Below are 27,986 nucleotides of genomic sequence, written 5' to 3'. Positions count from 1 at the left end.
TAGGATTTAGAATGCACTGCCTGATGGGGTGGTGGAAACAGATTCAATAGTAGCTTCCAAAAGAGGAATTGGATAAATACCTGAAGGAGAAAAAATTACAGGGATGTGGGGAAAGAGCGAGAGAGTGGGACCAATTGGATTGCTCTTGGAAAGAGATGACAAAGACTCAATGTGCCAAATGGGCTCCTCTGATGTACTATTGTATGATTGAAAGTAGGTATCCAAGACAGCAGATACTTCCAGTCTCCACCTGAGATGCTCTTCAGTGCTAACTCTCCTCTGGAGTGCCGACTCTTTGAGAAGAGAAGCTAGTCGGGACACCTATCAGTGTCATTGTGTTGATTTGTTCATCTTTGTGGAGAATGATATAGCATGGAAGGGCCATCTTGCCTGTGGTGGCTTTGAAAGAGCTATCCAATTGATCCCCACAGCTCTGCAATTTTTTCCTTTTTAAATATATATCTAATTCCCTTTTGAAAGTTATTCTTAAATCTGTTTCCTCCACCCTTTCAGGCAGTGTATTCCAGATCATCATCATTCGCTGCTAAAAGTTACACCCCTCATCTTCCCTCTGGTTCTTTTGCCAATGACCATAAATGTGTCCTCTGGTCACCGACCCTCCTGCCAGCAGAAACTGTTGCTCCTTATTTACTCTCATCAAAGCCCCTCATAATTTTGAACACCTATTAAATCTCCTTTTATCCTCCTAATAACCTTCTCTAATCTCGAGTGAACAATCCCAGCTTCTCTCGTCTCTCCACATAACTTCCAGACCAGACGAACTCACCAACGCAACGTGATATCGTCACAAGCATTGAATTGCCCAAAATGCCACATTCAAATCGCACAAAGCGAGCCATTTTGAAAATGAACAACTTATTCCATTTCTCCCTTTTCTCCCAGGCCTGGCCCAGCCTGATTCCAGAGTTGGTGGGCAGCAAATTGGAGCACTGAGACATTTAAGATGGGCAGGTCTAGTGGGGGTGAGGGAGATGCTGCATTAGTACTGCAAGCCTGGACTATTGTACAATACTGTGGATAGTGTAACAGTGGAAGGCATGCTGTTAATGGAAATAAAAAGGGGTAATCGACACGACTTCATGACAGCCAAACTGTTCTTGGAGGACTTTTGAAGCAATGTGGGAATGTAACTATTTTTTTTTGTTGGTAGAATTGGAGGGAACAGAGCTGGAGGTTTGTCAAAGGGTTCTGATGCAGGGTCATCGACCTCAAATGTTAACTCTCTTTCTCTCCACAGATGTTGCCTGACCCGCTGAGATTTCCAGCATTGTCCTATTTTTATTTCAGATTCCAGCATCCGCAGTAGTTTGCTTTTGTGGAAGTTTGTCAACGTCTAGTTAGATATTAAACGGCTCTGGTTCCCACTTGGCCCCTTTGCTGCGGTAGTTTCACTGTTAACTTCTTTTCTTTACTGAACTGCAGATAGCGATGATGAAGATGAAACACTCCAAAAAACACTGGCTTTGAGCTTACAAGTAGCTGTGGAAACTCAGGAAACAGCTGATGAAGGTGCACTCTTGATTTTCTTAAAGTAGTTTATTTTCAGCTAAAGGGTTCTTCAGCGAAGGCAGCTGTCTTTATTAAAAGTTCATCTTGGGCCTAGTTAGTAACACTCAAACTGCAGCTAAAAGTTACTCTCCTCATCTTTCCTCTGGTTCTTTTGCCAATGACCATAAATCTGTCCTTTGGTCACCGACCCTCCTGCCAGCGGAAACTGTTGCTCCTTATTTACTCTTATCAAAGCCCCTCATAATTTTGAACACCTATTAAATCTCCTTTTTTCCTCCTAATAACCTTCTCTATTCTCGGGTGAACAATCCCAGCTTCTCTTGTCTTGCAACATAACTTCCAGACCAGACGAACTCACCAAATCAACATATCGTCACAAGCATTGAATTGCCCAAAATGCCACATTCAAATCAAAAAAGCGAGCCATTTTGAAAATGAACAACTTATTCCATTTCTCCCTTTCCTCCCAGGCCTGGCCCGGCCTGATTCCAGAGTTGGTGGGCAGCAAATTGGAGCACTGAGACATTTAGACGGGCAGGTCTAGTGGGGGTGAGGGAGATGCTGCATAAGTACTGCAAGCCTGGACTATTGTACCGTACTGTGGATAGCGTAACAGTGGAAGGCATGCTGTTAATGGAAATAAAAAAGGGTAATCGACACAACTTCATGACAGCCAAACTGTTCTTGGAGGACTTTTGAAGCAATGTGGGAATGTAACTATTTTTTCTTTGGTCAAATTGGAGGGAACAGCTGGAGGTTTGTCAAAGGGTTTTGATGCAGGGTCATCGACCTGAAATGTTAACTCTGTTTCTCTCTCCACAGGTGTTGCCTGATCCGCTGAGATTTCCAGCATTTGCTGTTTTAATTTCAGATTCCAGCATCTGCAGTAGTTTGCTTTTGTGGAAGTTTGTCAATGTCTAGTTAGATATTAAACGGCTCTGGTTCCCACTTGGCCTCTGCTGCGGTAGTTTCACTGTTAACTTCTTTTCTTTATTGAACTGCAGATGACGATGATGAAGATGAAACGCTCAAAAAAACACTGGCATTGAGCTTGCAAGAAGCTGTGGAAACTCAGGAAACAGCTGATGAAGGTGCACTCTTGATTTTCATAACTTACAGGTTTTTTTTTTAGCTGAAGGGTTCTTCAGCGAAGGCAGTTGTCTTTATTAAAAGTACATCTTGGGCCTAGTTAGTAGCTCTCAAACCTCTATGGGTTCAAGCCCCACACCATTACTTGAGCGCATTAGGAATAATAATCTCTGAGCACATTAAGAATGAACAGCATGATTTGTGTTTAAAATCATGAAGGGTTTAGATAGAGTAAACAAAGAGAAACTGTCTCCAATGGCGGAAGGGTCGATAACCAGAGGGCACAGATTTAAGGTGAAAAGAATGAGAGGCCACATAAGAACATAAGAAATAGGAACAGGAGTAGGCCATTTGGCCCCTCGAGCCTGCTCCACCATTCAATAAGATCATTGCTGATCTGATCATGGACTCAGCTCCACTTCCCTACCCACTCCACATAACCCGTTACTTCCTTTTCACTCAAAATTCTGTCTATCTCCGCCTTAAATATATTCAATGACCCAGCCTTCATAGCTCTCTGGGGCAGAGAATTCCACAGATTTACAATCCTCAGAGAAGAAATTTCTCCTTATCGCAGTTTTAAATGGGTGGCCCCTTATTCTAAGACTGTCCCCTAGTTTTAGTTTCCCCTTTGAGTGTAAATATCCCCTCTGCATCCACCTTCTCGAGCCCCCTTATTATCTTGTAAGTTTCAATAAGATCACCTCTCATTCTTCTGAACTCCAATGAGTAGAGGCCCAACCTACTCAATCGATCTTCATAAGTGAACCTCCTCATCTCTGGAATCAAGCGAGTGAACCTTCTCTGAACAGCCTCCAATGCAAGTATATCCTTCCTTAAATACGGAGACCAAAACTGTACGCAGTACTCCAGGTGCGGCCTTACCAATACCCTGTACAGCTGTAGCAGGACTACTCTGCCTTTATACTCTATCCCCCTTGCAATAAAGGCCAACATTCCATTTGCCTTCCTGATGCTTGCTGTACCTGTATACTAACTTTTTGTATTTCATGCACAAGGACCCCCAGGTCTCTCTGTACTTCAGCACTTTGCAATTTTTCTCCATTTAAATTATCATTTGCTTTTCTATTATTTCTGCCAAAGTGGATAACCTCACATTTTCCCACATTATACTCCATCTGCCAAATTTCTGCCCACTCACTTAGCCTGTCTATATTCCTTTGCAGATTTTTTTGTGTCCACCTCACAATTTGCTTTCCCACTCATCTTTATATCATCAGCAAACTTGGCTACATTACACTCTGTCCCTTCATCCAAGTAATTAATATAGCTTGTAAATAGTTGAGGACCCAGTACCGATCCCTGCGGCACCCCACTAATCACTGTTTGCCAACTGGAAAATGACCCATTTATCCCGACTCTCTGTTTTCTGTTAGTTAGCCAATCCTCTATCCATGCTAATATATTACCCCCAATCCCGTGAGCATTAATCTTGTGCAGTAACCTCTTATGTGGCACCTTACCGAATGCCGCCTTGAAATTCAAATATACTACATCCACTGGTTCCCCCTTATTCACCCTGCTCATTACATCCTCAAAGAACTCCAGCAAATTTGTCAAATATGATTTCCCTTTCATAAAACCATGCTGACTCTGCTTGATTGAATTAAGCTTTTCCAAATGTCCCACTAATGCTTCCTTAATAATGGACTCCAGCATTTTCCCAACGACAGATGTCAGGCTAACTGGTCTACAGTTTCCTGTTTTTTGTCTGCCTCCTTTTTTAAAAGTCGGACCTCAAAAGTAGTAATCTCGGGATTGCTACCAGTGCCACGTGCTAGTCAGAGTAGGAATCGCAGGATAGCGCACATGAATACATGGCTTGAGCAGTGGTGCAGCAGGGAGGGATTCAAATTCTTGGGGCATTGGAACCGATTCTGGGGGAGGTGGGACCAGTACAAACCGGACGGTCTGCACCTGGGCAGGTCCGGAACCAATGTCCTAGGGGGAGTGTTTGCTAGTGCTGTTGGGGAGGAGTTAAACTAATATTGCAGGGGGATGGGAACCTATACAGGGAGACAGAGGGAGACAAAAATGAGGCAAAAGCAAAAGACAGAAAGGAGATGAGGAAAAGTGGAGGGCAGAGAAACCCAAGGCAAAGAACAAAAAGGGCCACTGTACAGCAAAATTCTAGAAGGACAAAGGGTGTTAAAAAAGCAAGCCTGAAGGCTTTGTGTCTTAATGCAAGGAGTATCCGCAATAAGGTGGATGAATTAACTGTGCAAATAGATGTTAACAAATATGATGTGATTGGGATTACGGAGACGTGGCTCCAGGATGATCAGGGCTGGGAACTCAACATCCAGGGGTATTCAACATTCAGGAAGGATAGAATAAAAGGAAAAGGAGGTGGGGTAGCATTGCTGGTTAAAGAGGAGATTAATGCAATAGTTAGGAAAGACATTAGCTTGGATGATGTGGAATCTATATGGGTAGAGCTGCAGAACACTAAAGGGCAAAAATCGTTAGTGGGAGTTGTGTACAGACCTCCAAACAGTAGTAGTGATGTTGGGGAGGGCATCAAACAGGAAATTAGGAGTGCATGCAATAAAGGTACAGCAGTTATAATGGGTGACTTTAATATGCACATAGATTGGGCTAGCCAAACTGGAAGCAATACGGTGGAGGAGGATTTCCTGGAATGCATAAGAGATGGTTTTCTAGACCAATATGTCGAGGAACCAACTAGGGGGGAGGCCATCTTAGACTGGGTGTTGTGTAATGAGAGAGGATTAATTAGCAATCTCATTGTGCGAGGCACCTTGGGGAAGAGTGACCATAATATGGTGGAATTCTGCATTAGGATGGAGAATGAAACAGTTAATTCAGAGACCATGGTCCAGAACTTAAAGAAGGGTAACTTTGAAGGTATGAGGCATGAATTGGCTAAGATAGATTGGCTAATGATACTTAAGGGGTTGACTGTGGATGGGCAATGGCAGACATTTAGAGACCGCATGGATGAATTACAACAATTGTACATTCCTGTCTGGCGTAAAAATAAAAAAGGGAAGGTGGCTCAACCGTGGCTATCTAGGGAAATCAGGGATAGTATTAAAGCCAAGGAAATGGCATACAAATTGGCCAGAAATAGCAGCGAACCTGGGGACTGGGAGAAATTTAGAACTCAGCAGAGGAGGACAAAGGGTTTGATTAGGGCAGGGAAAATGGAGTACGAGAAGAAGCTTGCAGGGAACATTAAGGCGGATTGCAAAAGTTTCTATAGGTATGTAAAGAGAAAAAGGTTAGTAAAGACAAACGTAGGTCCCCTGCAGTCAGAATCAGGGGAAGTCATAACGGGGAACAAAGAAATGGCAGACCAATTGAACAAGTACTTTGGTTCAGTATTCACTAAGGAGGACACAAAAAACCTTCCGGATATAAAAGTGGTCAGAGGGTCTATTAAGGAGGAGGAACTGAGGGAAATCTTTATTAGTCGGGAAATTGTGTTGGGGAAATTGATGGGATTGAAGGCCGATAAATCCCCAGGGCCTGATGGACTGCATCCCAGAGTACTTAAGGAGGTGGCCTTGGAAATAGCGGATGCATTGACAGTCATTTTCCAACATTCCATTGACTCTGGATCAGTTCCTATGGAGTGGAGGGTAGCCAATGTAACCCCACTTTTTAAAAAAGGAGGGAGAGAGAAAACAGGGAATTATAGACCGGTCAGCCTGACCTCAGTAGTGGGTAAAATGATGGAATCAATTATTAAGGATGTCATAGCAGCGCATTTGGAAAATGGTGACATGATAGGTCCAAGTCAGCATGGATTTGTGAAAGGGAGATCATGCTTGACAAATCTTCTGGAATTTTTTAAGGATGTTTCCAATAAAGTGGACAAAGGAGTACCAGTTGATGTGGTATATTTGGACTTTCAGAAGGCTTTCGACAAGGTCCCACACAGGAGATTAATGTGCAAAGTTAAAGCACATGGGATTGGGGGTAGTGTGCTGACGTGGATTGAGAACTGGTTGTCAGACAGGAAGCAAAGAGTAGGAGTAAATGGGTACTTTTCGGAATGGCAGGCAGTGACTAGTGGGGTACCGCAGGGTTCTGTGCTGGGGCCCCAGCTGTTTACATTGTACATTAATGATTTAGACGAGGGGATTAAATGTAGTATCTCCAAATTTGCGGATGACACTAAGTTGGGTGGCAGTGTGAGCTGCGAGGAGGATGCTATGAGGCTACAGAGTGACTTGGATAGGTTAGGTGAGTGGGCAAATGCGTGGCAGATGAAGTATAATGTGGATAAATGTGAGGTTATCCACTTTGGTGGTAAAAACAGAGAGACAGACTATTATCTGAATGGTGACAGATTAGGAAAAGGGAAGGTGCAACGAGACCTGGGTGTCATGGTACATCAGTCATTGAAGGTTGGCATGCAGGTACAGCAGGCGGTTAAGAAAGCAAATGGCATGTTGGCCTTCATAGCGAGGGGATTTGAGTACAGGGGCAGGGAGGTGTTGCTACAGTTGTACAGGGCCTTGGTGAGGCCACACCTGGAGTATTGTGTACAGTTTTGGTCTCCTAACTTGAGGAAGGACATTCTTGCTATTGAGGGAGTGCAGCGAAGATTCACCAGACTGATTCCCGGGATGGTGGGACTGACCTATCAAGAAAGACTGGATCAACTGGGCTTGTATTCACTGGAGTTCAGAAGAGTGAGAGGGGACCTCATAGAAACGTTTAAAATTCTGACGGGTTTGGACAGGTTGGATGCAGGAAGAATGTTCCCAATGTTGGGGAAGTCCAGAACCAGGGGTCACAGTCTAAGGATAAGGGGTAAGCCATTTAGGACCGAGATAAGGAGAAACTTCTTCACCCAGAGAGTGGTGAACCTGTGGAATTCTCTACCACAGGAAGTAGTTGAGGCCAATTCACTAAATATATTCAAAAGGGAGTTAGATGAAGTCCTTACTACTCGGGGGATCAAGGGGTATGGCGTGAAAGCAGGAAGTGGGTACTGAAGTTTCATGTTCAGCCATGAACTCATTGAATGGCGGTGCAGGCTAGAAGGGCTGAATGGCCTGCTCCTGCACCTATTTTCTATGTTCCTATGTTTAAATAGTGGCGTTAGATTTGTGGTTTTCCAATCAGCTGGGCCCGCCTCAGAATCCAGGGAATTTTGGTAGATTACAACCAATGCATCCACTATCTCTGCAGCCACTTCTCAAGACCTGAGGATGTAAGGTATCAGGTCCAAGGGACTTGTCTGCCTTTAGTCCCATTATTTAACCTATTACTACTTCATTAGTGATAGTGATTGTATTAAGTTCCTCCCTAGCTACAGCCCCTTGATTATCCACTATTGAGATGTTTTTAGTGTCTTCTACCGTGAAGTCTGATACAAAATATTTGTTCACGTCTCTGCCATTTCCCTGTTCTCCATTATTAATTCCCCAGTCTCATCCTCCAGGGGACCAACATTTACTTTAGCCACTCTTTTCCCTTTTTATGTACCTGTAGAAACTCTTACTATCTGTTTTTATATTTCGTGCTAATTTATTTTCATAATCTATTTTCCCCCTCTCAATCATTTTTTTTTAGTCGTTCTCTACTGGCTTTTAAAAATGTCCCAATCCTCTGACCTCCCACTAGTCTTGGCTATATTGTATGCCTTTGTTTTCAATTTGATACCCTCCCTTATTTCCTTAGTTAGCCACGATGGTTATCCCTTCTCTTAGTCTTACACAAGGAAAAACTTATTTATGCAGAGTGGTTAAGATTTAAGATGCACTGCCTGATGGGGTGGTGGCTAGAGTCAACAGTAGTCTTCTAAAGGGAATTGTAGGGACTTGAAGGATAAAATAATTGCAGGGCTATAGAGAAAGTGTAAGATTTGAATCACAGGTCCCACACAGATACCCAAAGGGTCCTGGGAGTTATACGGCATTTTATTAAGGAGCGATAGTTCAAATATAGTCAAACACAATCAGGATAGACTTAGTAGACATACGACTGTGACAAGTAGCTGTTACTGGTCCTGATCGAATAGACGGCTGGTGGCATGAACAGTTCTTATCTTCACCGTCTGCCCTGAAATGCCTTCTCGGTCTTTTTTTTTGGGGGGGTGGACCTGGTGTAGTATATGGTCAGGACTGTTTAACCTGCTATGTCGAGTTCTTTGTCTCAACTCTTGGATGAAACCCTCTCCTGCACATCCTCCCAAGGTTGGAGTCAGACAGGCCATTCTTGGCCTTCAGATGTTTGGAGCTGCCTGTTATCAGTTATTTATGTTCACGCTGTTCAAGGAGTTTTAGCTATTATACCATGGAATGAATCATTCAATTATAACACCAGTCCGAAGAGTCCTTTTGGTCTCGTTATTTCTTTCAATTCACGATTTCTTTCAAAAGAGCACGGGCAGTGGGAATAATTGGATAGCTGTCTCGAAGAGCCGGCACAGATTATATGATGCTATCTTACCAAAGGTGTAAAGTATCTTGATGTCTGCATTATTTGTTTCAGATGCCAAAATTGAAGAAGCCATTTTGCGCAGCCTGGAGGAAAAATGATTGTGATACGGGGAAGGTGATGGATGGGGAAAGCCCCCCACTGGATCAAATCGTCAAAATTGCAGAAGAGGAAAGCAAACTGCTGCCGATGGAAGGGAAAGTGCACAAGTGTTCCTTCCAAGCTGGAGAGCTGGCTTTCTTTTCCAGATCACCAATGCTAGGAAGAAATGTTCCTCTTAGCTTGTTGTCAAGCGGAGCTTTTCACAGTCCCTGCAAGGAAAAAAGGAATTTTTAAAAAACTTTTGCGCAGTGAGAGAATAGAAATGTACAGAACTGCAGAGGAGACTGAATGAGTGCGCTTAAACATACGGAAGGTTAATGTGCTTGGTTATGGTTCCCATGACGGTGGAACCCGAAAAGCTGTTTGCGTTGGAGCTGTTACTGGTATGTTCGTGTGGGATTGGTCCCCTTGCTGTTCAGTTCTTGTGTTTGGAGCAAGTTGTCTTCATCACTGCAGGGTTTTCTGGCTTCTTGCACAGATTACAGATTCCACAATTAACTTTTTTTTTCCATTTTGTTTCCTTTATCGAAACTTTTAAGATGTTAAAATGTGTGGTTGATTCAGTGGGAACTTTTCCCCTCCGCTTGCCCTGTTTGGTTTCCTAACTTGTCACTTTGCAGGAGTATAAAGACTAGCCTTTTTTTTAAATATAAATATATTTTTTCATGTGTTGTACATGTACATCAATTAGTTGAGATTTTATTTGTTGCGTTGACTGGAAAATAAAAGGATTTTTTGTTTGTGTTGTACTCCATTTTGTTTGAGACAGTCTGTTCGTCTGCAGAATATCTGCATGTATCTGAGCTCCTAAAAATTACATCTTACTCATTTTTGTCTTGCTAGTGTTAGCATTCAACCGCCTTCCTTCTGTTGTTCATGACGACATGCTTCAACTAAGCACCAGACACTTTAGGGTGGTATACAGAACAGACTGATTGAGAGCTTAGGGTGAGGGATCAACTCGGCCCGGATCAAAGAGTGGTTTTTGGCTTCTGGTTCTACCTTTCAAGCATTCTCAAGAACTGTAGAAAACTAATCTCCCTATGTTTGTTACCTAAGCCACTAAAGTTGCACTTTAATCACTCATGGCTGATGTCATTACTGTCACTTATTTCCATTTCAAAACCATCCTGTTAACATTGGAAAGTTTGGTTCTCCAAAAGACAAGTATTAATGAAACGTCCCAAGGTGCTTCCCACGAGTATTGAAAGAAAAAAAAGTCAGTAGAAATTAGCACAGGTGATCAAAGAGGTATGTTTTAAGGAGAGTATTGACGGAGGACAGAAAGGTGGAGAGTTTTAGGCAAGGAGTTCCAGAGCAACAGAAGGTAAGACCACTACTGGATGAAAGATTATAAGCAGGGATGCTTGAGGGCAGAATTGGAGGAGCACAGACATCTTTGGGGCAGAAAGAGATTACAGAGATAGGAAGGGGCGCGACCATGGAGAGATTTTAAAATAAGGATAAGCTTTTTGAAATTGAGGCATTGCTTAACCGAAAGCTGATGTAGGTCAGCGAGCACATTAACTCTCCAGAATGTCTATGACTCACCGATGGTACAGGAGCTGAAACTAGTTCTCTCTGCTTATTACGTGCCTTTGCACAGAGATGAGATGTATTGATTGAACAATGTGACTCTGTAACTATTGATCTGTACGTACACTGTACCATGGAATAAAGCGCGTAACAATTTGAATCACGCCTCTCATTTAGTGCCCACTTGATCTTTATTGGGAGCGATTAAAGAAATACATGTGTAAAACACACACATCTGGTTCTTGTCACCAGGGGTATTATTGTTGGTCCTCTAGGTCCTGCTATCGAATGTCAAGATATAGGATGAGTCAACGCCCATAACTGGAAGACTTGCCAACTGAACTCGAAGGTATATACGGCAGACCTAAATTCAAAGTGCATACTTCCCCCACCACTTTAAGGGAACCATTGAGGTTTAAGGAGGGAATTCCAGAGCTTGGGGCCTAGGCAGTTGAAGGCATAGTTGCCAATGGCAGAGTGAAGGAAGTGGGTGATGCATCAGAGGCCAGAGTTCGAGGACTGCAGATTTTTCAGGCTGGAGGAGGTTACAGAGATGGGGAGGGGTGAGACCATAAGGGATTTTAACACTAGGATGAGAATTTTAAAATCCTGGCATTTGGGCACCGGAAGCCAATCTATGGCAGCGAGTATAGGGGGTGATAAATGAATGGGACTTGGTGTGAGTTACCATACAGGAAGCAGAGTTTTAAATGAGCTGAAGTTAATGGAAGATGGGAATCCTGCCAGGAGAGCATTGGAATAGTCAAGCCTGGAAATAATAAAGGCATAGACGAGCTGAGGCAGGGCAGAGACGGGCCGATATAATGGAGATGGAAGTAGTTGATCTTGCTGATGGAGAGGACATGGGGGCGGAAGCTCAGCCAAATGTGATAGTAAAAACAATTTAATCTGGTCGTTCATTTGCCTTTAATGGTATCTTGCTCTCTGCACAGTGGCTTCTGTGTTTGCCTATATAGGAGTCACTGCACTTTCAAAGTGTTGAGAAGTGCTTTTGGGGACGGTGGCGGATGGTCTGTTGATTTGATGGGTGCTATATAAATGGAAATTATTTAAACATCTTAGTGAGTCGCAGAATAAATCACTGTCAACAACACCCTACTAATAGCAATGAGATGAATGGCCTGGTTAAGAAATACTGGTACGAAACCATTTCTGACCCAAATCTTAAGGGTAGGTTCATGCATCAGTTTTTACAGTAGGTGCTTTACACATGCACATTTAAGCTACTTTTTATATTGTACATTGATGACCATAGGAAGTTAGAAAGAACTTGCATTTATAGAGCGCCTTTCATAATCTCAGTACGTCTCAAAGCACTTTACAGCCAATGGAATACTTTTGAAGTGTAGGAATGTAGGAAACATGGCAATCAATTTGCACACAACAATAAGCTAATGACCAGATCATCTGTTTTAGGTGTTGTTTGAGGGATAAATATTGGCCAAGAGCCCTGGGAGAACTATCCTGCTCTACTTCGAAATAGTTACATGGGATCTTCTGAGTCCACCGGAGAGTAGATGGGGCCTCGGTTTAACATCTCATCTGGAAGACAACATTATCCGACACTAGCGTTCCTTGAGCACCGCACTGGGTATGTCAGCTTAGATTATGTGCTCAGGAGTGTGACTTGAACCCACAACCCTGTGACTCAGGCGAGAGGTGCTCTCCAACTGAGCCAAAGCTGAAACATGTAGAAATGTATTTGTGCCACAACTTGCTGGAGGTGCAGGCTGATACTGGTGCGGCGAGGGCAGCGGGGCATTTGGGACCTTGGTGAACAACGGGACAACAGTCTGTCTCCTCAAACAATGAGATGTAACGATTAAGAAAGAAACAGGGATGACGAAGAAGGAAATAGTGTGAATTAAGAGTCAAGCCGAGTACAGAAAGAAAGAAAGTGAGGGAAAGATTGGATTAAGAGAAAAATTAGGGGAAAAGTAAGAAAGTTTTCAAAAATTCACACGAGAAAATACAGATTGCACATGGCTAAAGTCTTGCTAGCCTCCTCTTTCAGAAGCTAGTAAAAAGAAATACCACCGGATAGGGACAAATGCGAGCGAACGGCCGTGTTTCAGTCTTGCTTGGCTCTGCTCTGCATTTTCATTTCCCCCTGAGCAGAAGGGTTGGCCCTTGGGGGGTTTTCCTCACCATGTTTGGACATTCCCATCTCCCTGCAGGGTGACGAGCAGATCCTGCGGCAAGTGGAGCCGTCCGCCAACAGAGCACGGAGGGAGCGAGAGAGACAAGTCAACAGCCTGGATCACCCCCACCATGGCCCAAGTGAAGGCCAACCACGCCAAGGGCAGCGATGCAGAGAACAAGTTCTGTCGCTCCATGTCCATGGCAGACCGGTCGGGCCGCTTACTGGAGACTCTCGATGATTTGGAGCTGAGGTAAGGACCACTCCAGTCACCTTTAAACCGGCCCATGTAGAAACAGAACACAGCCAAGTTTATTTAAAAAAAAGTGCTTGCCTTGTCGGGTTTTTAAAATTAAAATTATCATGTGTTTTTAATATTCTAAAACTGTCCGTTGCACAACTATCAGGCATCCTAAAAATAGCCTTGCAGGCCAGTATAGGCCTTTCACGAGCAGGAAAGAGAAACCTGTCTCTATTTTTAGTAAAGACTTTATTTCCCCTTTGACCCTCTGTTGTGTCCATTGAGTTGCTGTCAAATCTCAAAGACCCAGAGCCCTATTCTCACCTTTTAACTTTTAGTGGCTGTTCTGCACCTTAGAACTAGCAGCAAATGGTATTTGCCATTCAGCAATTTTCAGTCTCAAATCTAAACAGCTGGGATCGTTCTCCTCCGAGCAGAGGGGATCAAGGGAAGATTTCGTTGAGGTGTTCAAACCCTTGGCGGGCTTTGAGAGAGTAGATTGGGAGCAACTGTTCCCATTGGCAGGGAGGATCAGTAATCAGAGGACACAGATTTAAGATAATTGGCAAAAGAAACTGCTACAGGGCATGCACAGAAATATATTGAGACTAGATGTGAACTACTGTGTATATTGAGAGTTCTTAACTGTTCAGACTTGAAAACCCTGTTTATAATATGGATGCAAAATACTATTTATTAATATATACCAATTCCCGCTCATCCAGAGTGATTTCCTGATTTACTCACCACACACCCTGCTGAAAATTACATTCCCTACAACAGTCAGAGTATTCCAAAAAGTACTTCACTGACCATATGGTAGCTTTGGGAAGTCTTAAGGTTGCTATATAAATGCACGTTCTTCTTTCTAACTTTACATTGATGTCAGTGCACGATACAATAAATACAGTTTAAATTTGCCTGTATAAAGCTCTAAAATAACTGATACAAGTTCTTGTTGTTTACACTATCACCAAAACTTAAAATGACCCCACTTGTTGTTCGCAAACCACCACATGCAATCAGATGTCACACACACAACAGAGAGAATTTCTGTATCATTACCATTTAATGCCTCCAGACAAAATTGCTCTGTTGTGGAGTATTAAAAATATAACACTCAACACAAGAGAAAAGAATTGTTTATTAAAACCTGATTAATTAAGGGAGATCCGGTTGCATCAGTACCGATACTGGATGCTATCCTTACCGGTCTCGTGGAACAGCCTGTGCTGTTACATTTTATACATTCAAAATACAGTCAAAATAATGAAACTACGCGGGGAAGTGTTCCACTGGTTATTTGCCACCAGTTCCCGCCCACCTGCTACGTATACATTGGTTAATACAGTTACAGTAATTTCATTGGTACAATCAATCTCTAATGATTTCATTGGTACATTCAGTTACGACCACTTTGGCTGTGCGGCCCCTACAGGTTAAGTGTTACATTTCTGTGATCTTCGTTCCCAGATTTGGATGCTTAGACAGGTGTCCTTGACATGTGCATCTGGCTATTCTCATTTCAAAGAGGCTTTGTTTTCAGCTATCTCGCCTGACTTGAAAATGGCTGCCTCAGCTTATTATTTCTGTGAGCTGTCTACATTTGTCTTGTCTGTGCTCTCTGGAGTGTTATCTCCTCAGAGAATTCTCTGACCTTAGTCCTAGCCCCTTGTGAGAACCGTTGTTCTTTGTTTCAGCCTAATTGCTGGAATGTGAGACTCAGTTATTCCTCCATGAACACATTAAGCCTTTCTCTCAGCCTTCTTGCTTAAGATTTTAACTTTTCCACATTACTTTTCCCCTGATTCTTTTCGCTACTACTGTCTCTACCAGAGGCTGTCCAGACAAAAGGAAAGGGCAATCTGATCAGACACAGCTTTCATTTTCAAAGTCTTGCTGTCCTGGCCTAGAAAGCAAGAAGACCACTGGATGTTTCAAAGCACTTTACAGCCAATGAAGTACATTTGAAGTGTAGTTTTGTCACTTGTAATGTGGCAGCCAATTTGCACACAGCAAGCTCCCACAAACAGCAATGTGATAATATCCAGATAAGCTGTTTTGTTATGTTGATTGAGGGATAAATATTGGTCCAGTAACCACAAATAACTCCCCTGCTCTTCTCCTAAATAGTGCTATGGGATCTTTTGCATCCACCTGAGAGAGCAGACAGGGCCTCGGTTTAACATCTCATCCAAAAGACGGCACCTCCAACAGTAGCATTTCCTCAGCACTGCACTGGAGTATCAGCCTGATTTTTGTGCTAAAGTCTCTGGAGTGGGACTTGAACCCCCAACCTTCTGACTCAGAGGCGAGTGTGCTACCCACTGAGCCACAACTGTCACTTCAGATCAGATCCATGTGAAAAGATACAACATAGACATATTTCATATTATAATGTAGAATGGAGCACTGCCTGTAATGTCTCCCGCATAAATCAGCAGAACAAATTAGTCAAATAAATTGATTTTTTATTACTTTTCTTTGGTATTTATTTCAATCTATGGTTTTGTCTTTAAAATTTAAAAAATATATATGATGTAAGGTGGAGAAGCTGGGTTTGTTTTCCTCAGAGCAGTGGAGGTTAAGGGGATATTTAATAGAGGTGTTCAAAATCATGAAGAGTTTTGATAGAGTAAGTAAGGAGATCAGTATCCACTAGTAGGAGGGTCAGTAATCAGAGGACACAGATTTAAATTAATTGGCACAAGAACCAGGGAAGACATGAGGAGAATTCTTTTTTACACGGTGAGTTGTTGTGATTTGGAACGTACTGCCTGAAAGGGCGATGGAAGCAGATTCAATAGTAACTTTCAAAGGGGAATTAGATATATATTTGAAAAGGAAAAAATATTTCAAGGCTATGGAAAAAGAGCAGGGGAGTGGGACTAATTGGATTGCTCTTTCAAAGAGCCAGCACAGGCACGATGGGCTGAATGGCCTCCTCCTGTGCTCTATGAGGTGATTATTCAGGAAAATGAGGTACCTACAACACATTACTGGAATTATTGATTTTTCTCTTTTCCATCCACCGCACAAACCCGCACCGCTGCACAATGTTAACATTTTAATTTTAGGGTGGAGGCTTTGCGAGAAGCGGCAGTTTCGATCGAGCAAGAGAAAGAGACCCTACTGGAACTGATCCAGAGTGTGCAAAACAGCCTGAACATGAAGCATATCAGCGACGGTGAGTCCTTGTCCTTTTTTTTGTGATTGGGAATCCTAAATGAAAAGGTTGTATGGAATTACGAAGTTTTGAGGGGGTTCTGGGAAAGAATGAGTTGGAGTAGGAGACAGTGCAGCCAAGGTATCATTGAATGGTGGAACAGGCTCGAGGGGCTGAATGGCTGACTCCTGTTCCTATGCAGTGAAACCTCAATGTGGAAGTACTAGTACAATGGAGTATTTGCAACTAGGGAGGAACAGAGCAAGACATTTCAGCAGAGCAATGTAGTATCCATAAAATGGCGAACAGAGGGAGAGAGACCGGAGGGATTGCCAGTCAATGGGGCTCATTGTAACTATAATGTAAACAGGGTGCTATTGGATGGTTACGAAGAAATTGAAGATAAAACAAAAGAATTATAATTTTAATGCAATATTCCTTTTGGCAAATAGAAGCTTGTTTTACTGGCTTCAGTGACTCAGTCTACTGTTGGTTAAAGTAGTTTAACAGCATTGGTTGTGGGACAAATGACAGCCAGAATCTTCTGCTCTTCTTCAAATAGTGTGAATGAGAATCTTTCACATCCACCTGAGCAAGCACACAGCACCTCAGTTTAACATCTCATCACATCCAGTAACACAGCACTCCCTCAGTACTGGACTGGAGTGTCAGCCTAGATGATGTGCTCAAGTCCTGGAGTGAGGCTTGAACACTTCATAACCTCCTGACTCAGAGGTGAGAGAGCTGCCCACTGAGCCAAGCTGACATTTGAGAGGGAGCAAAGGTCTTCGGGATCCCCTTTCCGTGGTCTTATTTTCTACTTTTTCCCCGCACAAGTTAACATTTACTTTTCCTCAGTAGCAGCTGGTATTTTGTAACCAGGGTAAAATAAATTTTAGAAGATTTTACATCATACTTTAAAAACAAAATCCCTTAACAAGTGTATTCAGTCTCTGGCCTTTGATAGCCCTATTGTTCCAATCCCTATTTGGCATTAATGGTTTTGATCCCCCCCAAATTTATGATTAAAATGTGAGAATAATTCATTGGGCTGGAATTTCCTGTGGCTTACCGCCTGGTTTCTGGGCGGTTTTGGCCATTGTGGGCAGTAATCAGGTAAGCGAGAAATTCCTTACCTGAGTTACGCCGGCAGTTTCGAGGTACCGCTGGGGAGCGGAACGCCGGCAGGCAGCGTCCTCGGATCGCCCTGGCACGATATTTGGGTCAGCGGTGACCTGCAGCTGAGTTTTTTAAACAACGCCCACGAGGATCAGCAGAGCTGTGCAGTAGCTGAGTACCTCTGCAAGAAAAAATTTCGTGATTGGTTTTTTTACGAATTATTTTAAAAATTCTCACCTTCCCTCTGGATATTTTGCCAGTTATCTTAAATCTGTAGTTTAAAAGTGTCTTGGGAATATTTTTTAGGTGATGTTTTTAGAAAAATTATTTTTATTGTTTTTCTGGTGTTAGGCCCAACCCGCAGCCTCGGGGTAAATTTTTATTGATTTTTTTTTTTTTATCGCTCATTTTGTTTAGGAACCACCCAATGGACCCTAAATTGCACTTTTTCGCCCAGAATGGGGGTGCAAGGCCCGTGTTTTTTGCTCGGCGGATTTTTTTAATTTTTTGGGGGGGAAGTTTTTTCGCTGGCGATAATCTTCGCAGTCTTAGCGGCAATCGGGCGCTGGCGGGCTGAAAGGAAATTCCGGCCCGTAGAATCTTACAGCACAGAAGGAGGCCATTCGTCCCATCATGCCTGTGCCAGCTATCCAATTAATCCCACTCCCCTGACCTTTCCCCGTAGCCTTGCAAATTCTTCCCCTTCAAGTATTATCCAGTTCCTTTTGAAAGTTATTATTGAATCTGCTTCCACCACCCTTTCAGGCAATGCATTCCAGATCATAACAACTCGCTGTGTAAAAAAAAAAATTCTCACCTTCCCTCTGGATATTTTGCCAGTTACCTTAAATCTGTGTCCTCTGGTTACCGACCCTCCTGCCAGTTTCTCCCTATCTACTCTATCTAAACCCATCATCATTTTGAACTGCTTTATTAAATCTACCCTTCACCTTCTCTGCTCTAAGGAGAACAATCTCAGCTTCTCTAGTCACTTGACAGAACTGATGTCCCTCATCCCTGGCACCATTCCGGTAAATTTATTTTGCACCCTCTCGAAGGCCTTGAAATTCTTTCTAAGTGTGATGCCCAGAATTGAACACAATGCTCCAGCTGAGGGCTAACCAGTGATTTATAAACTTCCTTTTGTACTCTATGCCTCTGTTTACAAAACCAAGGATCCCGTATATTTTGTTTTTAACAGCTTTATCAACGTGTCCTGCCACCTTCAAAGACTTGTATATGCGAACCCCCAGGTTTCTCTGTTCCTGCACACCCTTTAAAATTGTACTTTATTCCCAACGGTAATTGCTGGCAATAAAAAAAAAGTTTAAGATTTAACATTATGAAAGTTTTGACTCCATTCTTTACTGGTTCCATTCTCCTGCACTATTTTCTAATGGTGCATCAGATACAATTACCAGTCTATGAAACCACCTATTCCCAGAGATTAAATTCAAAAATTTTTGTGCAACTTAATATTTTTGAAATATAATTTTTCTCAAAACCTTGCCATGTATATTAAAGCTCGGCCATTGTAATTAAAATTCAGTTGTCTCGTATTTTTGTTAATGTTTATCAAATAAATACACAAGATAAAAGCTGACAATTCAATATAAAGTTGGACACCAGGGGGAGAGATTTCCTGTGAATGATTGTGTACCAAAATTGAATGAAGAGCCGGTTTATGATTTTTAAACCATTTCACAGGAAACCTTGCCCTCCACAAGTTTAAAGTACAAATGTTTCAAACCACATCCTGCAGATAATTACTTGTCTCGAACCCATTGCATTTAAAGGATACCATTTCAGTGATAGGCACAAAAGAGTGGGGAGAGCACGTGCAACATGCTACCACAGGGAGTAGTTGAGATGAATACCATAGATGCATTTAAGGGTATTGTGTTTGTAAGCACTCTTGTAATGACTCCACAAGCTAAGATATTGTACTTGAACTGTTGTGATCTTAGTCCATTTATTGCAGCTCCTGAATGAGGGTACATTAAGGTGAGCTCCCTTTTATACTTGGTTACCTGCAGTGTGCAGGTGACCCCCTAGGTCTCCACCAGTTGCACCCTCTGGTGGTACAGGCATAGTGTATACAGTGTGAAGATACATTGTGGTCTTATGTATAACTGTACTTTGAGTTTACAGGGTATATACATATATTATACATACACAACAAAGGGGAAGCTGGTTATGTACATGAGGGAGAAAGAAATAGAAGGATATGCTGATAGGGTTAGATGAGATGAAGTAAGGTGGGAGGAAGCTTGTGTGGAGCATAAACACTGGCACAGACTTGTGATGCTGAATGGCCTATTTCTGTGCAGTAAATACTATACCTGGAGGCTTCCAATATGTCATGTGCTTCCTTTGTATTTTGTTTGTTTTTAACCAAATCATTGCTTATTAGGGAGTTATTTAGGAACAAGAGTAAGTCATTCAACTTCTCGCATCTGCTAAATTAGATCATGGCTGATCTGTATCTTAACTCCATCTACCCGCCTTGATTCCATAACCCTAATATCCTTGCCTCGATCTCCATTTTAAAATTTTCAATTGACCCCCCAGCCTCAGCAGCTTTTTGGGGGAGAGAGTTCCAGATTTCCACTGCCCTTGGTGTGAAGAAGTGCTTCCTGACATCACCCCTGAACGGCCTGGCTCTAATTCTAAGGTTATGTCCCCTTGTCTGGACTCCCCCACCAGAGAAAATAGTTTCTCTTTATTTATTTCATCAACTCTTTTAATCATCTTACACACCTGAATTAGATTATCCCTTAATCTTCTATACTCAAGGGAATACAAGCCGAGTGTCTGCATCCTGGCCTCATAATTTAACCCTTTTAGGCCCGGTATCTTTCTGATTCTGAGACTTAGGAAGGGAGAGAGGTAATTAAACAGTGGGGACTCAGATAAGGAGATCCAACACAACATGGGGAGAGAAACAGGTAAGAAGTGAAAAGTGGAACTCAGTCAGATGAAGTATTTAACGATGTTGAACATTAATTAAGCTGCTTGAGTAACATTTTCAGATTTAGAATTTGGTTTGACTTTGGACCTATGGTTCCCAAAGCTCCCCATCACTGGGGGTTTTCCTCGCCTCAAGTCTGGGTCTGTTGATAGAGATTGATTGCTATGATTAGTCAACAACTCCATTATCGTTATATCATGGGACTGCCAGCACAGTAGAAGATGAACGAGATGGACCTTGGTCTTTTGTCATCTAGCAATTATTATGTTCTGACTGACTATTTCAGCAGTATTGTGGCCTCAAACTCTGTTCCTCTATATTAATATTGGGACTCAGCATGGGAGAGAGATAACAAATCAGTGGGGACTCGGGCAAAGGAGATACAACACATCATATATTTACAGAAATATCCCTGATGGTTTAGCTAAGAGGTAGAAAGGCAGAGAGGTTTAGGGAGGGAACTCCAGAGTTTACAAAATACCCACATTCATAAATCGCAGCTTTAATTAGCATTAACATCCTTCAGATGTCTTAAGTCGGTTAGGCCCTATATCTGGAATTCCCTCCCTAAACCTCTCCAGAATTCCTACCTCTCTCTCCTCCTTTTAATATGCTTCATAAAACCGAACTCTTTGACCAAGCGTTTGGTCACCTGTTCTAATATCTCCTTCTTTGGCTCGGTGTCTGATTACGCTCCTGTGAAACGCCACAAGACGTTTTGCTGTGTTAATGGTGCTTTATATCAACTAAACTATCAGGGATGTTTCTGTAAATTTAAATGTTTTAAATGTAAAAAGGTAGATGGAGGATACTTACAATTTACCCAGTGTGTTATATTTTCCCATTATGTACATGCTGCAGTGGATATATTGGGTCTGAATGACTCATCTGACTCAGTTCTATATTTTACTTATTACCTGCTTCTCTCCATGTAATGGGGAGACTAGAATGATAATTGAATGAATTATGTTTAATCACAGTTTAATTTGTAGATCTTCTTTCTCCCTCTAATTTTTTGACTGTGAAATTAATCATAATTTTTATTTCATATATGTAGATATGAACATAGATGGTGGTACATGAGTTATAATTTGAGAGCATTTTTGTTCGTACCAATAATCGGTCTATGCAATTTTTACACAGGGGAGAGGGAAGAACTCAATTTGACAGCCAACCGCCTCATAGGCCGAACCCTGACTGTGGCAGTTTCCGTGGAGACTATACGGAACCTTCAGCAGGAGGATTTCCTCAGCAAAGCCACAGCGTTGATTGATGAGGTGGTCAACAAGGTCCTGGAGGATTTGGGAAGCGTCAAGAACCGCTTGATGGCTCTCTACAATGCCTGCTCCTCCGAAGCACCACAGGGCCCAGTCGACCAGAAATTTCAATCCATAATCATAGGCTGCGCTTTGGAAGATCAGAAGAAAATCAAAAGCAGACTGGAAAGACTGATTAGAAACGTGTCCAATGCTGACAGATCAATCACTCTCTTGGATCAGCAGAAAACAAAGCCGAGCAACTAGTCATGTCAAATGAAACACTCTGTTAAATATTTTGTATATAGCACAGGCACAAAGTGAGTATGAACAGCCCTGTGTCAGCCAATGAGGTGGGATGGGACTTACGGCAGGACTCTCAGCAAACCGTCTACTTACTCAGCAACCATCAGTCTATTTAAATAGCTCACTACAGCAAACAGTCTACAGAGTCTATTTAAAAAGTCTCTACGAACTAAAGCAAACCGAACTCGTGACCAAAACTATAGCAAAGTCTTCTGACAAAAGCAGGATTATTTCTCCAGCAAAATGCAGTCAGTGGAGGATAATTACATAGTACAAATTATGAGCGTAAAATCAATCCCAGTCACTTACAATAGAGTGGTCTCCAGGCGTGGTTGATGGGGGAATTGCCCAATTATCTGGCCAGGATTTATGGTGTCACTATATGCAGCCGATATGTAGACATGAGGCTATTAGGATGCATACACAGTCTAATCTTTTAAGGTTTGCTGACAAGACATGTCTAATATAATAAAACAGGCATGCCCGATACTGAAACCCTTAGAAAATAATGTCACATGACTACAGAGCCCATAGCTGCTGCCGGAGAAAACCCCCTTGAGATAAAATGAATCTTAACTGGTAAATATTTCCCAACCATTAATGAAAGAAGCTCCCCTGGTGGATTAGTAATTAGATACACTGCCAGGTGCAGCAGTAAACCACATGGATCAGAATGCCGTAGCTGTGATTTCTGCAGTCTGGTTGAGTTAACTAATTTCGAGCAAGGCACTGCAGCCGACCTCATTGCTGAGAGGCTCGAAAGGGCACAAGTCCTCTTGGCTTCTCTTTCCTGATCACTACCCAGTAACCCCTATGGAAAAGATGGTTTATAGTGATGAGGGGATTGGGCTTAGACTGCAATACTGTCCATGGTTGAAAAATGTGCTTTTGCTCTCGTGAAGACAGGCCACCTGATGTACTGCAGAAAGAAAGATACGTCAAACTGAAGTCATTGATTGATTTCTTCCCCACCCCACCACAGCAAGCACATTACCCAATGCAGTATCTTCGGAGAGGGGAGGGTTTATGCAACATTAGTCTGCCTCCACCACCCTCTGTGTTTCCCAGTCCATAATGGAACGCAATTAACTATTTTCAAGCAAAAGTTTGGAGGACCACCAGTACCCGTAGAACTGTCTGTCCCCTCAGCAGGAGTCAACACCAACAGGGGAGAAAGATGTTCAAAAAGATTCATGAAAGATGTCTTGGCAGATTTACTAATTCTTCACCACTGAGGTGTTTTCCCAGGAAGATTGGTCATCGAGTGGGTGTGTGAACTTTGTCTTCGTGTTTAGAGATTCTTGATCAGGATTGTTTCACCGCTGAACATACGTTACTTATAATACCGTCAATAATGACTCTATCCAGAATGTCGTTATTGTTAATGCTGTAGTTGGGATACTCACACGATGCAACAGTAGTCTAATGGAATTACATTTGACACATTGGAGTAGAATTTCCGCTTCGGGTACAATTGGAAATCTGGGCACAAATTGCGCTAGTTTTCCGAAGTGAAGTTATGGTTCAAGTTTCCATTCAAATTCATTTGCATAATCATACATGTAAAATCTTCCATGAACCAGCACAATTGAACAGTGTTTTAGTACGTAATTGTTTTTTTCCATTGCATTAAAAATTATTCCTTGATATATTTAAGAACGGTAACCTGGTACAGTTTGATTAATTCAGCTGAAAGTGGGTTCATCACAAAAAAAAATCATTTTTACTCAGTGTCTAGTCCACCCTGTGAGTAACCCGATTTTAAATAACTGAAAATGACTTTAAAAACCATTTACTAATTATATTGGTACACACTAGTCATTTTCTTAGTAAATTAAATTTTTTAAATATTTAAAAGCTTTTTAAAAAGTGCCCATTAGTGTCCTTGCGCCTTAAAAGCTTAATTTTCAGAGCCTTCTCAAAGAGCCGCAATGGACACAATTAGCTGAAACTCACCATGGTGATTAATTGATCCTGGGGGTGTGGCCTGATTTGTGGGCGGGGCCGACTTCTCGTCCAAAGTTTTTGTTAAACCAGCGCAAAAGTTGCAGAAACTCGATCTGAACGTAATTTGTGATTGAAATTCCTTGATCATTTGCGCTACTTTGGTTGATTTTAGCAAACTGCACTGAAAAAGACAGTACAACCGAGCAGAAACTCCTACCCCATCATGTTTAGCTTCAGGTCTTAAAAGCACAGGAGTTATTTAAATATTCTGACAGAAACGGGCAGTGAATGTTGCACGAGCGTTTCTGCACAAGTGAAAATTGTCTTTAATATAGTTGGTTTCTTCCTAGAGGTGCAACCCTGAATTATTACCGTACACTTGAGTTAGTCACAATAGACAGGAGAGGGCCTTTCTATAGAAGTGCTCTAAGTTTAAGTTCACTTGTGTGCAGAAAAAGTCTTCGATTTGGGATTAGCTAAAATGCTGTAAAATACTGTTCTTTATTTCTGTTTATATTCATCTTTAGAAATCTGCAGATACAAAATGAAATGCAATCTGCATTTATTATTTTGCAGATAAGACAAACTAATGGCGATGTTGTGATACCCAGTTGTTCTTCCTCAAATAAAATAAATTAAAAAGGAGCTTGTCGGAAATAAAAGATCCTTCTATGAATAGCTTGCATTATAAGTTTGCTTGCTATTTATCTAAACACGTCACAACTTTGTTGCTAATATAATAGCAACACAAAGCAGAGTTTGGCATCTTGATAAGGGTCCAGCCAATTTTTAAAGTAGTACACCTTACCCAGTTCATGTCACATTATATCATTTTCCCTACGTTATTAATTCTAACTTTAACTCTTGTTAAAATTTACCCCAACCTAACTTCATATGATTTCCTACCAGTAAAAATTAATTGGTTGGCAAGAATAGTAAATAGGCAAGTTCATTTGGCATCATTGCATAGAATTACATAGAGCCTATCGCACAGAAAGAGGCCATTCAGCCCAACAAGTCTGTGCTGGTGTTTATGCTCCACACCTCCTCCCATACTCTGGATCGGGATTGTGAGGGGCGAGTTCAGGACAGCTATAAGAAAGCACTTATTTTCGGAGGGAGAAATAAACAAATGGAACAGGCTACCAGGTAGACTGGTAGAAACTGTTAACATGGCCCTCGACTGTGTCCATTCTATTTCCCGCACCTCTGCGCTCATCCCTTCTCCTCCCTCTCAGAACCATGACAGGGCTCCCCTTGTCCTCACCTTTCACCCCACCAGCCTCCACGTTCAACGAATCGTCCTCCGCCATTTCCGCTACCTCCAGCGTGATCCCACCACCAATCACATCTTCCCCTCCCCTCTCAGCATTCTGAAGGGACTGCTCCCTCTGCGACATCCTGGTCCATTCTGCAGTCACCCCCAGCAGCCCCACCGCTTCCCACGGCACCTTTCCGTGCAAGCGCAGGAGATACAACACCTGCCCTTTTACCTCCGTTCCCACTATCCAGGGCCCAAATACTCCTTCCAAGTGAAACAACGATTTACTTGTACTTCTTTCAATTTAGTATACTGTATTCGCTGCTCACGATGTGGTCTCCTCTACATTGGGGAGACCAAGCGTAGATTGGGTGACCGCTTTGCGGAGCACCTCCGTTCAGTCCGTAAGTGTGATCCTGAGCTTCTGGTCGCCTGTCACTTTAATTCTCCATTCCACTCCCACTCTGATCTCTCTGTCCTCGGCCTCCTACATGGTTCCAATGAAGCTCAACGCAAGCTCGAGGAACAGCACCTCATCTTTCATTGAGGCACTTTACAGCCTTCTGGACTCAACATCGAGTTCAGCAATTTCAGAGTGTAACCGCTGCCAATCTTTGGCTCGCTTTCCCTCCCTGACCGCCCCCCCCCCCCCCCCGAGCCTGTTTCTTTTTTTCTCCTTGTCTCTAATTTGTCTCTAATGGCAGCTGGTCATTATTCTGCCATTCACACCCTATGTTTTTCTAACTCCTGGTATTACCATTTCAATTCCGCCCATCATCCCTTTTGTCTCTCTAATCTCTCCTGCCTTCCACCCTATCACAGACCTTCCCTTTTGTTCTTTCTTCCCCTCCCCCTTTCAGTGCTTAAGAATGTTCTTTCCGAATGGGCCATCGACCCAAAACATTAACTCTGCTTTCTCTCCACAAATGCTGCCTTACCCTCTTGAGATTTCCAGCATTTTCTGTTTTTATTCCAGATTCCAGCATCCGCAGGTTTTGCTTTTCTATTTTGAGATCTTGTCACTACCAGTTCTGCCGGGACAGGGCTCGATAAGTTGTGCTGTAATTCTATGATTCTATGACACCGAGCTGATGAGATAGCTTTTCGTGTTGCCAGTTCTGGTTTGATGTATTCCTGGAGGTTTCATCACATCTCACCTCTAACCTTCCCACCCCCCATACTACCACAGAGCCCCGCCTTCCAACATGTGTAAAGTGAAGATTCTTTGTTACTCAATTGGATGATTCTTCACTGTCAGTCAAACAGCCAATTTCCCCAACTCCAATATGTTTGCAATATGAAAGTGCTCAAAGAAAACATTTAAAAACATTCTTCCTATTTTTTTCCCTGGGTGTTTGTTGCTCGTAGCAGTGTCCTGGAGATTATGTTTTAATCTCTGGTGACTCTAGACCAATCCTGGAGGGTTGGCATCCCCTTGACAGCTTTCATTCCATTCAGAATATCCAGAACAAAAAAAATTGCGATTTAATACTTTGCTGACAAAGAGTAAATTGCAAGTGGCTGCCACCGGGAGTGTGTTCCGTGTCAGTGATCCCCCCCACATGATGACTTGCTGATCTAAACCATTCTGCCCTGGCGAGCTGCCAAGCGCAGGGCAAAGAAAACAAATCAGAGGACTGGTGACCTTAGGCCACTCACCCGCCTTCCGGCAGCCAGCTCGGGAGCAGCTTTGGAGAGATTCCTGAGCAGCCGTTTAGCTGGGAATTAGTTTTGATGGTACTGCACTTGGCTATTTTCATCTCTGTGCTGTGAAAGTTTCCTGCTCCTTCCTGAAGCACTAAGCACTTGCAACCACTCAACATGTTTCAAGGGCCAAGGCTAATGCGCTTAATATCTTAAAAGTTATAATGTAACAGCGGAGAATTTCGATCTCGACACTTTAAATTATACTGATCCAGGATCACTCTCAGGGAAAGGTACAGGTCACAGTATGACTCCAGGGAAGAAAGTGCTACACTGCCATATATTGCTTAGAAATGTGGTGTTTATAAAACCTGTTAGGGTGCATTTACAGTATAAGTTTAACAGTGGGTGACACGGATTCTGTGCTAAACGTGTATCGTGCCAAGGTAGAGTTAAGGACTGGCCTGACTCTGCAGCAAATGCTGTTAATTCAAATGCATCTATTCAGCTCTTCTCCCACCCCACCCACCTCCCACTGCAGGAATGACTAACTGCTTCTTGCCAGTTATCCTGGTGATGTCAGTTAGCATTTAAACTGTGCAAAAGGTTCAGCAGACAAAAAATGTAAATGCTTTCTAGCAATAATTGGTGAACCTGCCTTTTTAGCTGTCTTGGACCAACGAGGCTTACAGGCATTATATAACTAGAGATCTGACGCATTAGTGCCATAGAGTGAGGTCGATGCGACTTGGAGAAACATAGAAAATTGGTGCAGGAGTAGGGCATTTGGCCCTTCGAGCCTGCACCACTGTACCCCATTCCTGCTTTCTCTCCATACCCCTTGATCCCTTTAGCTGTGAGGGCCACATCTAACTCCCTTTTAAATATATCTAACTAACTGACCTCAACAACTTTCTGTGGTGGAGAATTCCACATGCCCACAACTCAGTGAAGAAGTTTCTCCTCATCTCGGTCCTAAATGGCTTACCCCTTATCCTTAGACTGTGACCTCTGGTTCTGGACTTCCCCAACATCTAGAACATTCTTCCTGCATCTAACCTGTCCAATCCCGTCAGAATTTTTTATGTTTCTTTGAGATCCCCTCTCATTCTTCTAAATTCCAGTGAATATAAGCCTAGTCGATCCAGTCTTTCTTCATATGTCAGTCCTGTCATACCGGGAATAAGTCAGGTGAACCTTCGCTGCACTCCCTCAATAG

General features: G+C 42.6%; 2 protein-coding genes across 3 annotated transcripts in view; both read left to right on the top strand.

Annotated features, from left to right (window-relative positions):
* znf451 (zinc finger protein 451) overlaps positions 1–10,855 on the top strand; it is an 88,967-nt gene extending 78,112 nt beyond the window's left edge. For both annotated transcript variants that reach the window (XM_070884875.1, XM_070884874.1), the window contains exons 14-16: positions 1,444–1,530; positions 2,535–2,621; positions 9,112–10,855. In XM_070884875.1, coding sequence (XP_070740976.1) covers positions 1,444–1,530; positions 2,535–2,621; positions 9,112–9,158 — 221 coding nt within the window. In that variant the 3' untranslated portion in view covers positions 9,159–10,855. The remainder of the gene's footprint in view (positions 1–1,443; positions 1,531–2,534; positions 2,622–9,111) is intronic.
* A 2,024-nt stretch (positions 10,856–12,879) lies between these two features.
* bag2 (BCL2 associated athanogene 2) lies at positions 12,880–24,480 on the top strand. The gene is made up of 3 exons (XM_070884873.1): positions 12,880–13,109; positions 16,175–16,284; positions 21,497–24,480. The coding sequence occupies exons 1-3, from the start codon at positions 12,988–12,990 to the stop codon at positions 21,874–21,876; spliced, it is 612 nt and encodes a 203-aa protein (XP_070740974.1). The 5' UTR covers positions 12,880–12,987; the 3' UTR covers positions 21,877–24,480.
* Positions 24,481–27,986: the final 3,506 nt, after the last annotated feature.

The sequence above is a fragment of the Pristiophorus japonicus genome, chromosome 7 (assembly GCF_044704955.1).
Source record: "Pristiophorus japonicus isolate sPriJap1 chromosome 7, sPriJap1.hap1, whole genome shotgun sequence".
Lineage (NCBI taxonomy): Eukaryota > Metazoa > Chordata > Chondrichthyes > Pristiophoridae > Pristiophorus > Pristiophorus japonicus.
Note: the sequence above shows the minus strand (reverse complement) of the source record. Positions and strands in the feature narration are given on the sequence as shown.

Excerpts from the sequence above, each read along its gene's own strand:
- bag2 (XM_070884873.1), top strand. The coding sequence starts at position 12,988 with ATGGCCCAAGTGAAGGCCAACCACGCCAAGGGCAGCGATGCAGAGAAC. Across the intron at positions 13,110-16,174 it reads CTCGATGATTTGGAGCTGAG|GGTGGAGGCTTTGCGAGAAG; the intron begins GTAAGGACCACT and ends TTTTAATTTTAG. Across the intron at positions 16,285-21,496 it reads CATGAAGCATATCAGCGACG|GGGAGAGGGAAGAACTCAAT; the intron begins GTGAGTCCTTGT and ends ATTTTTACACAG.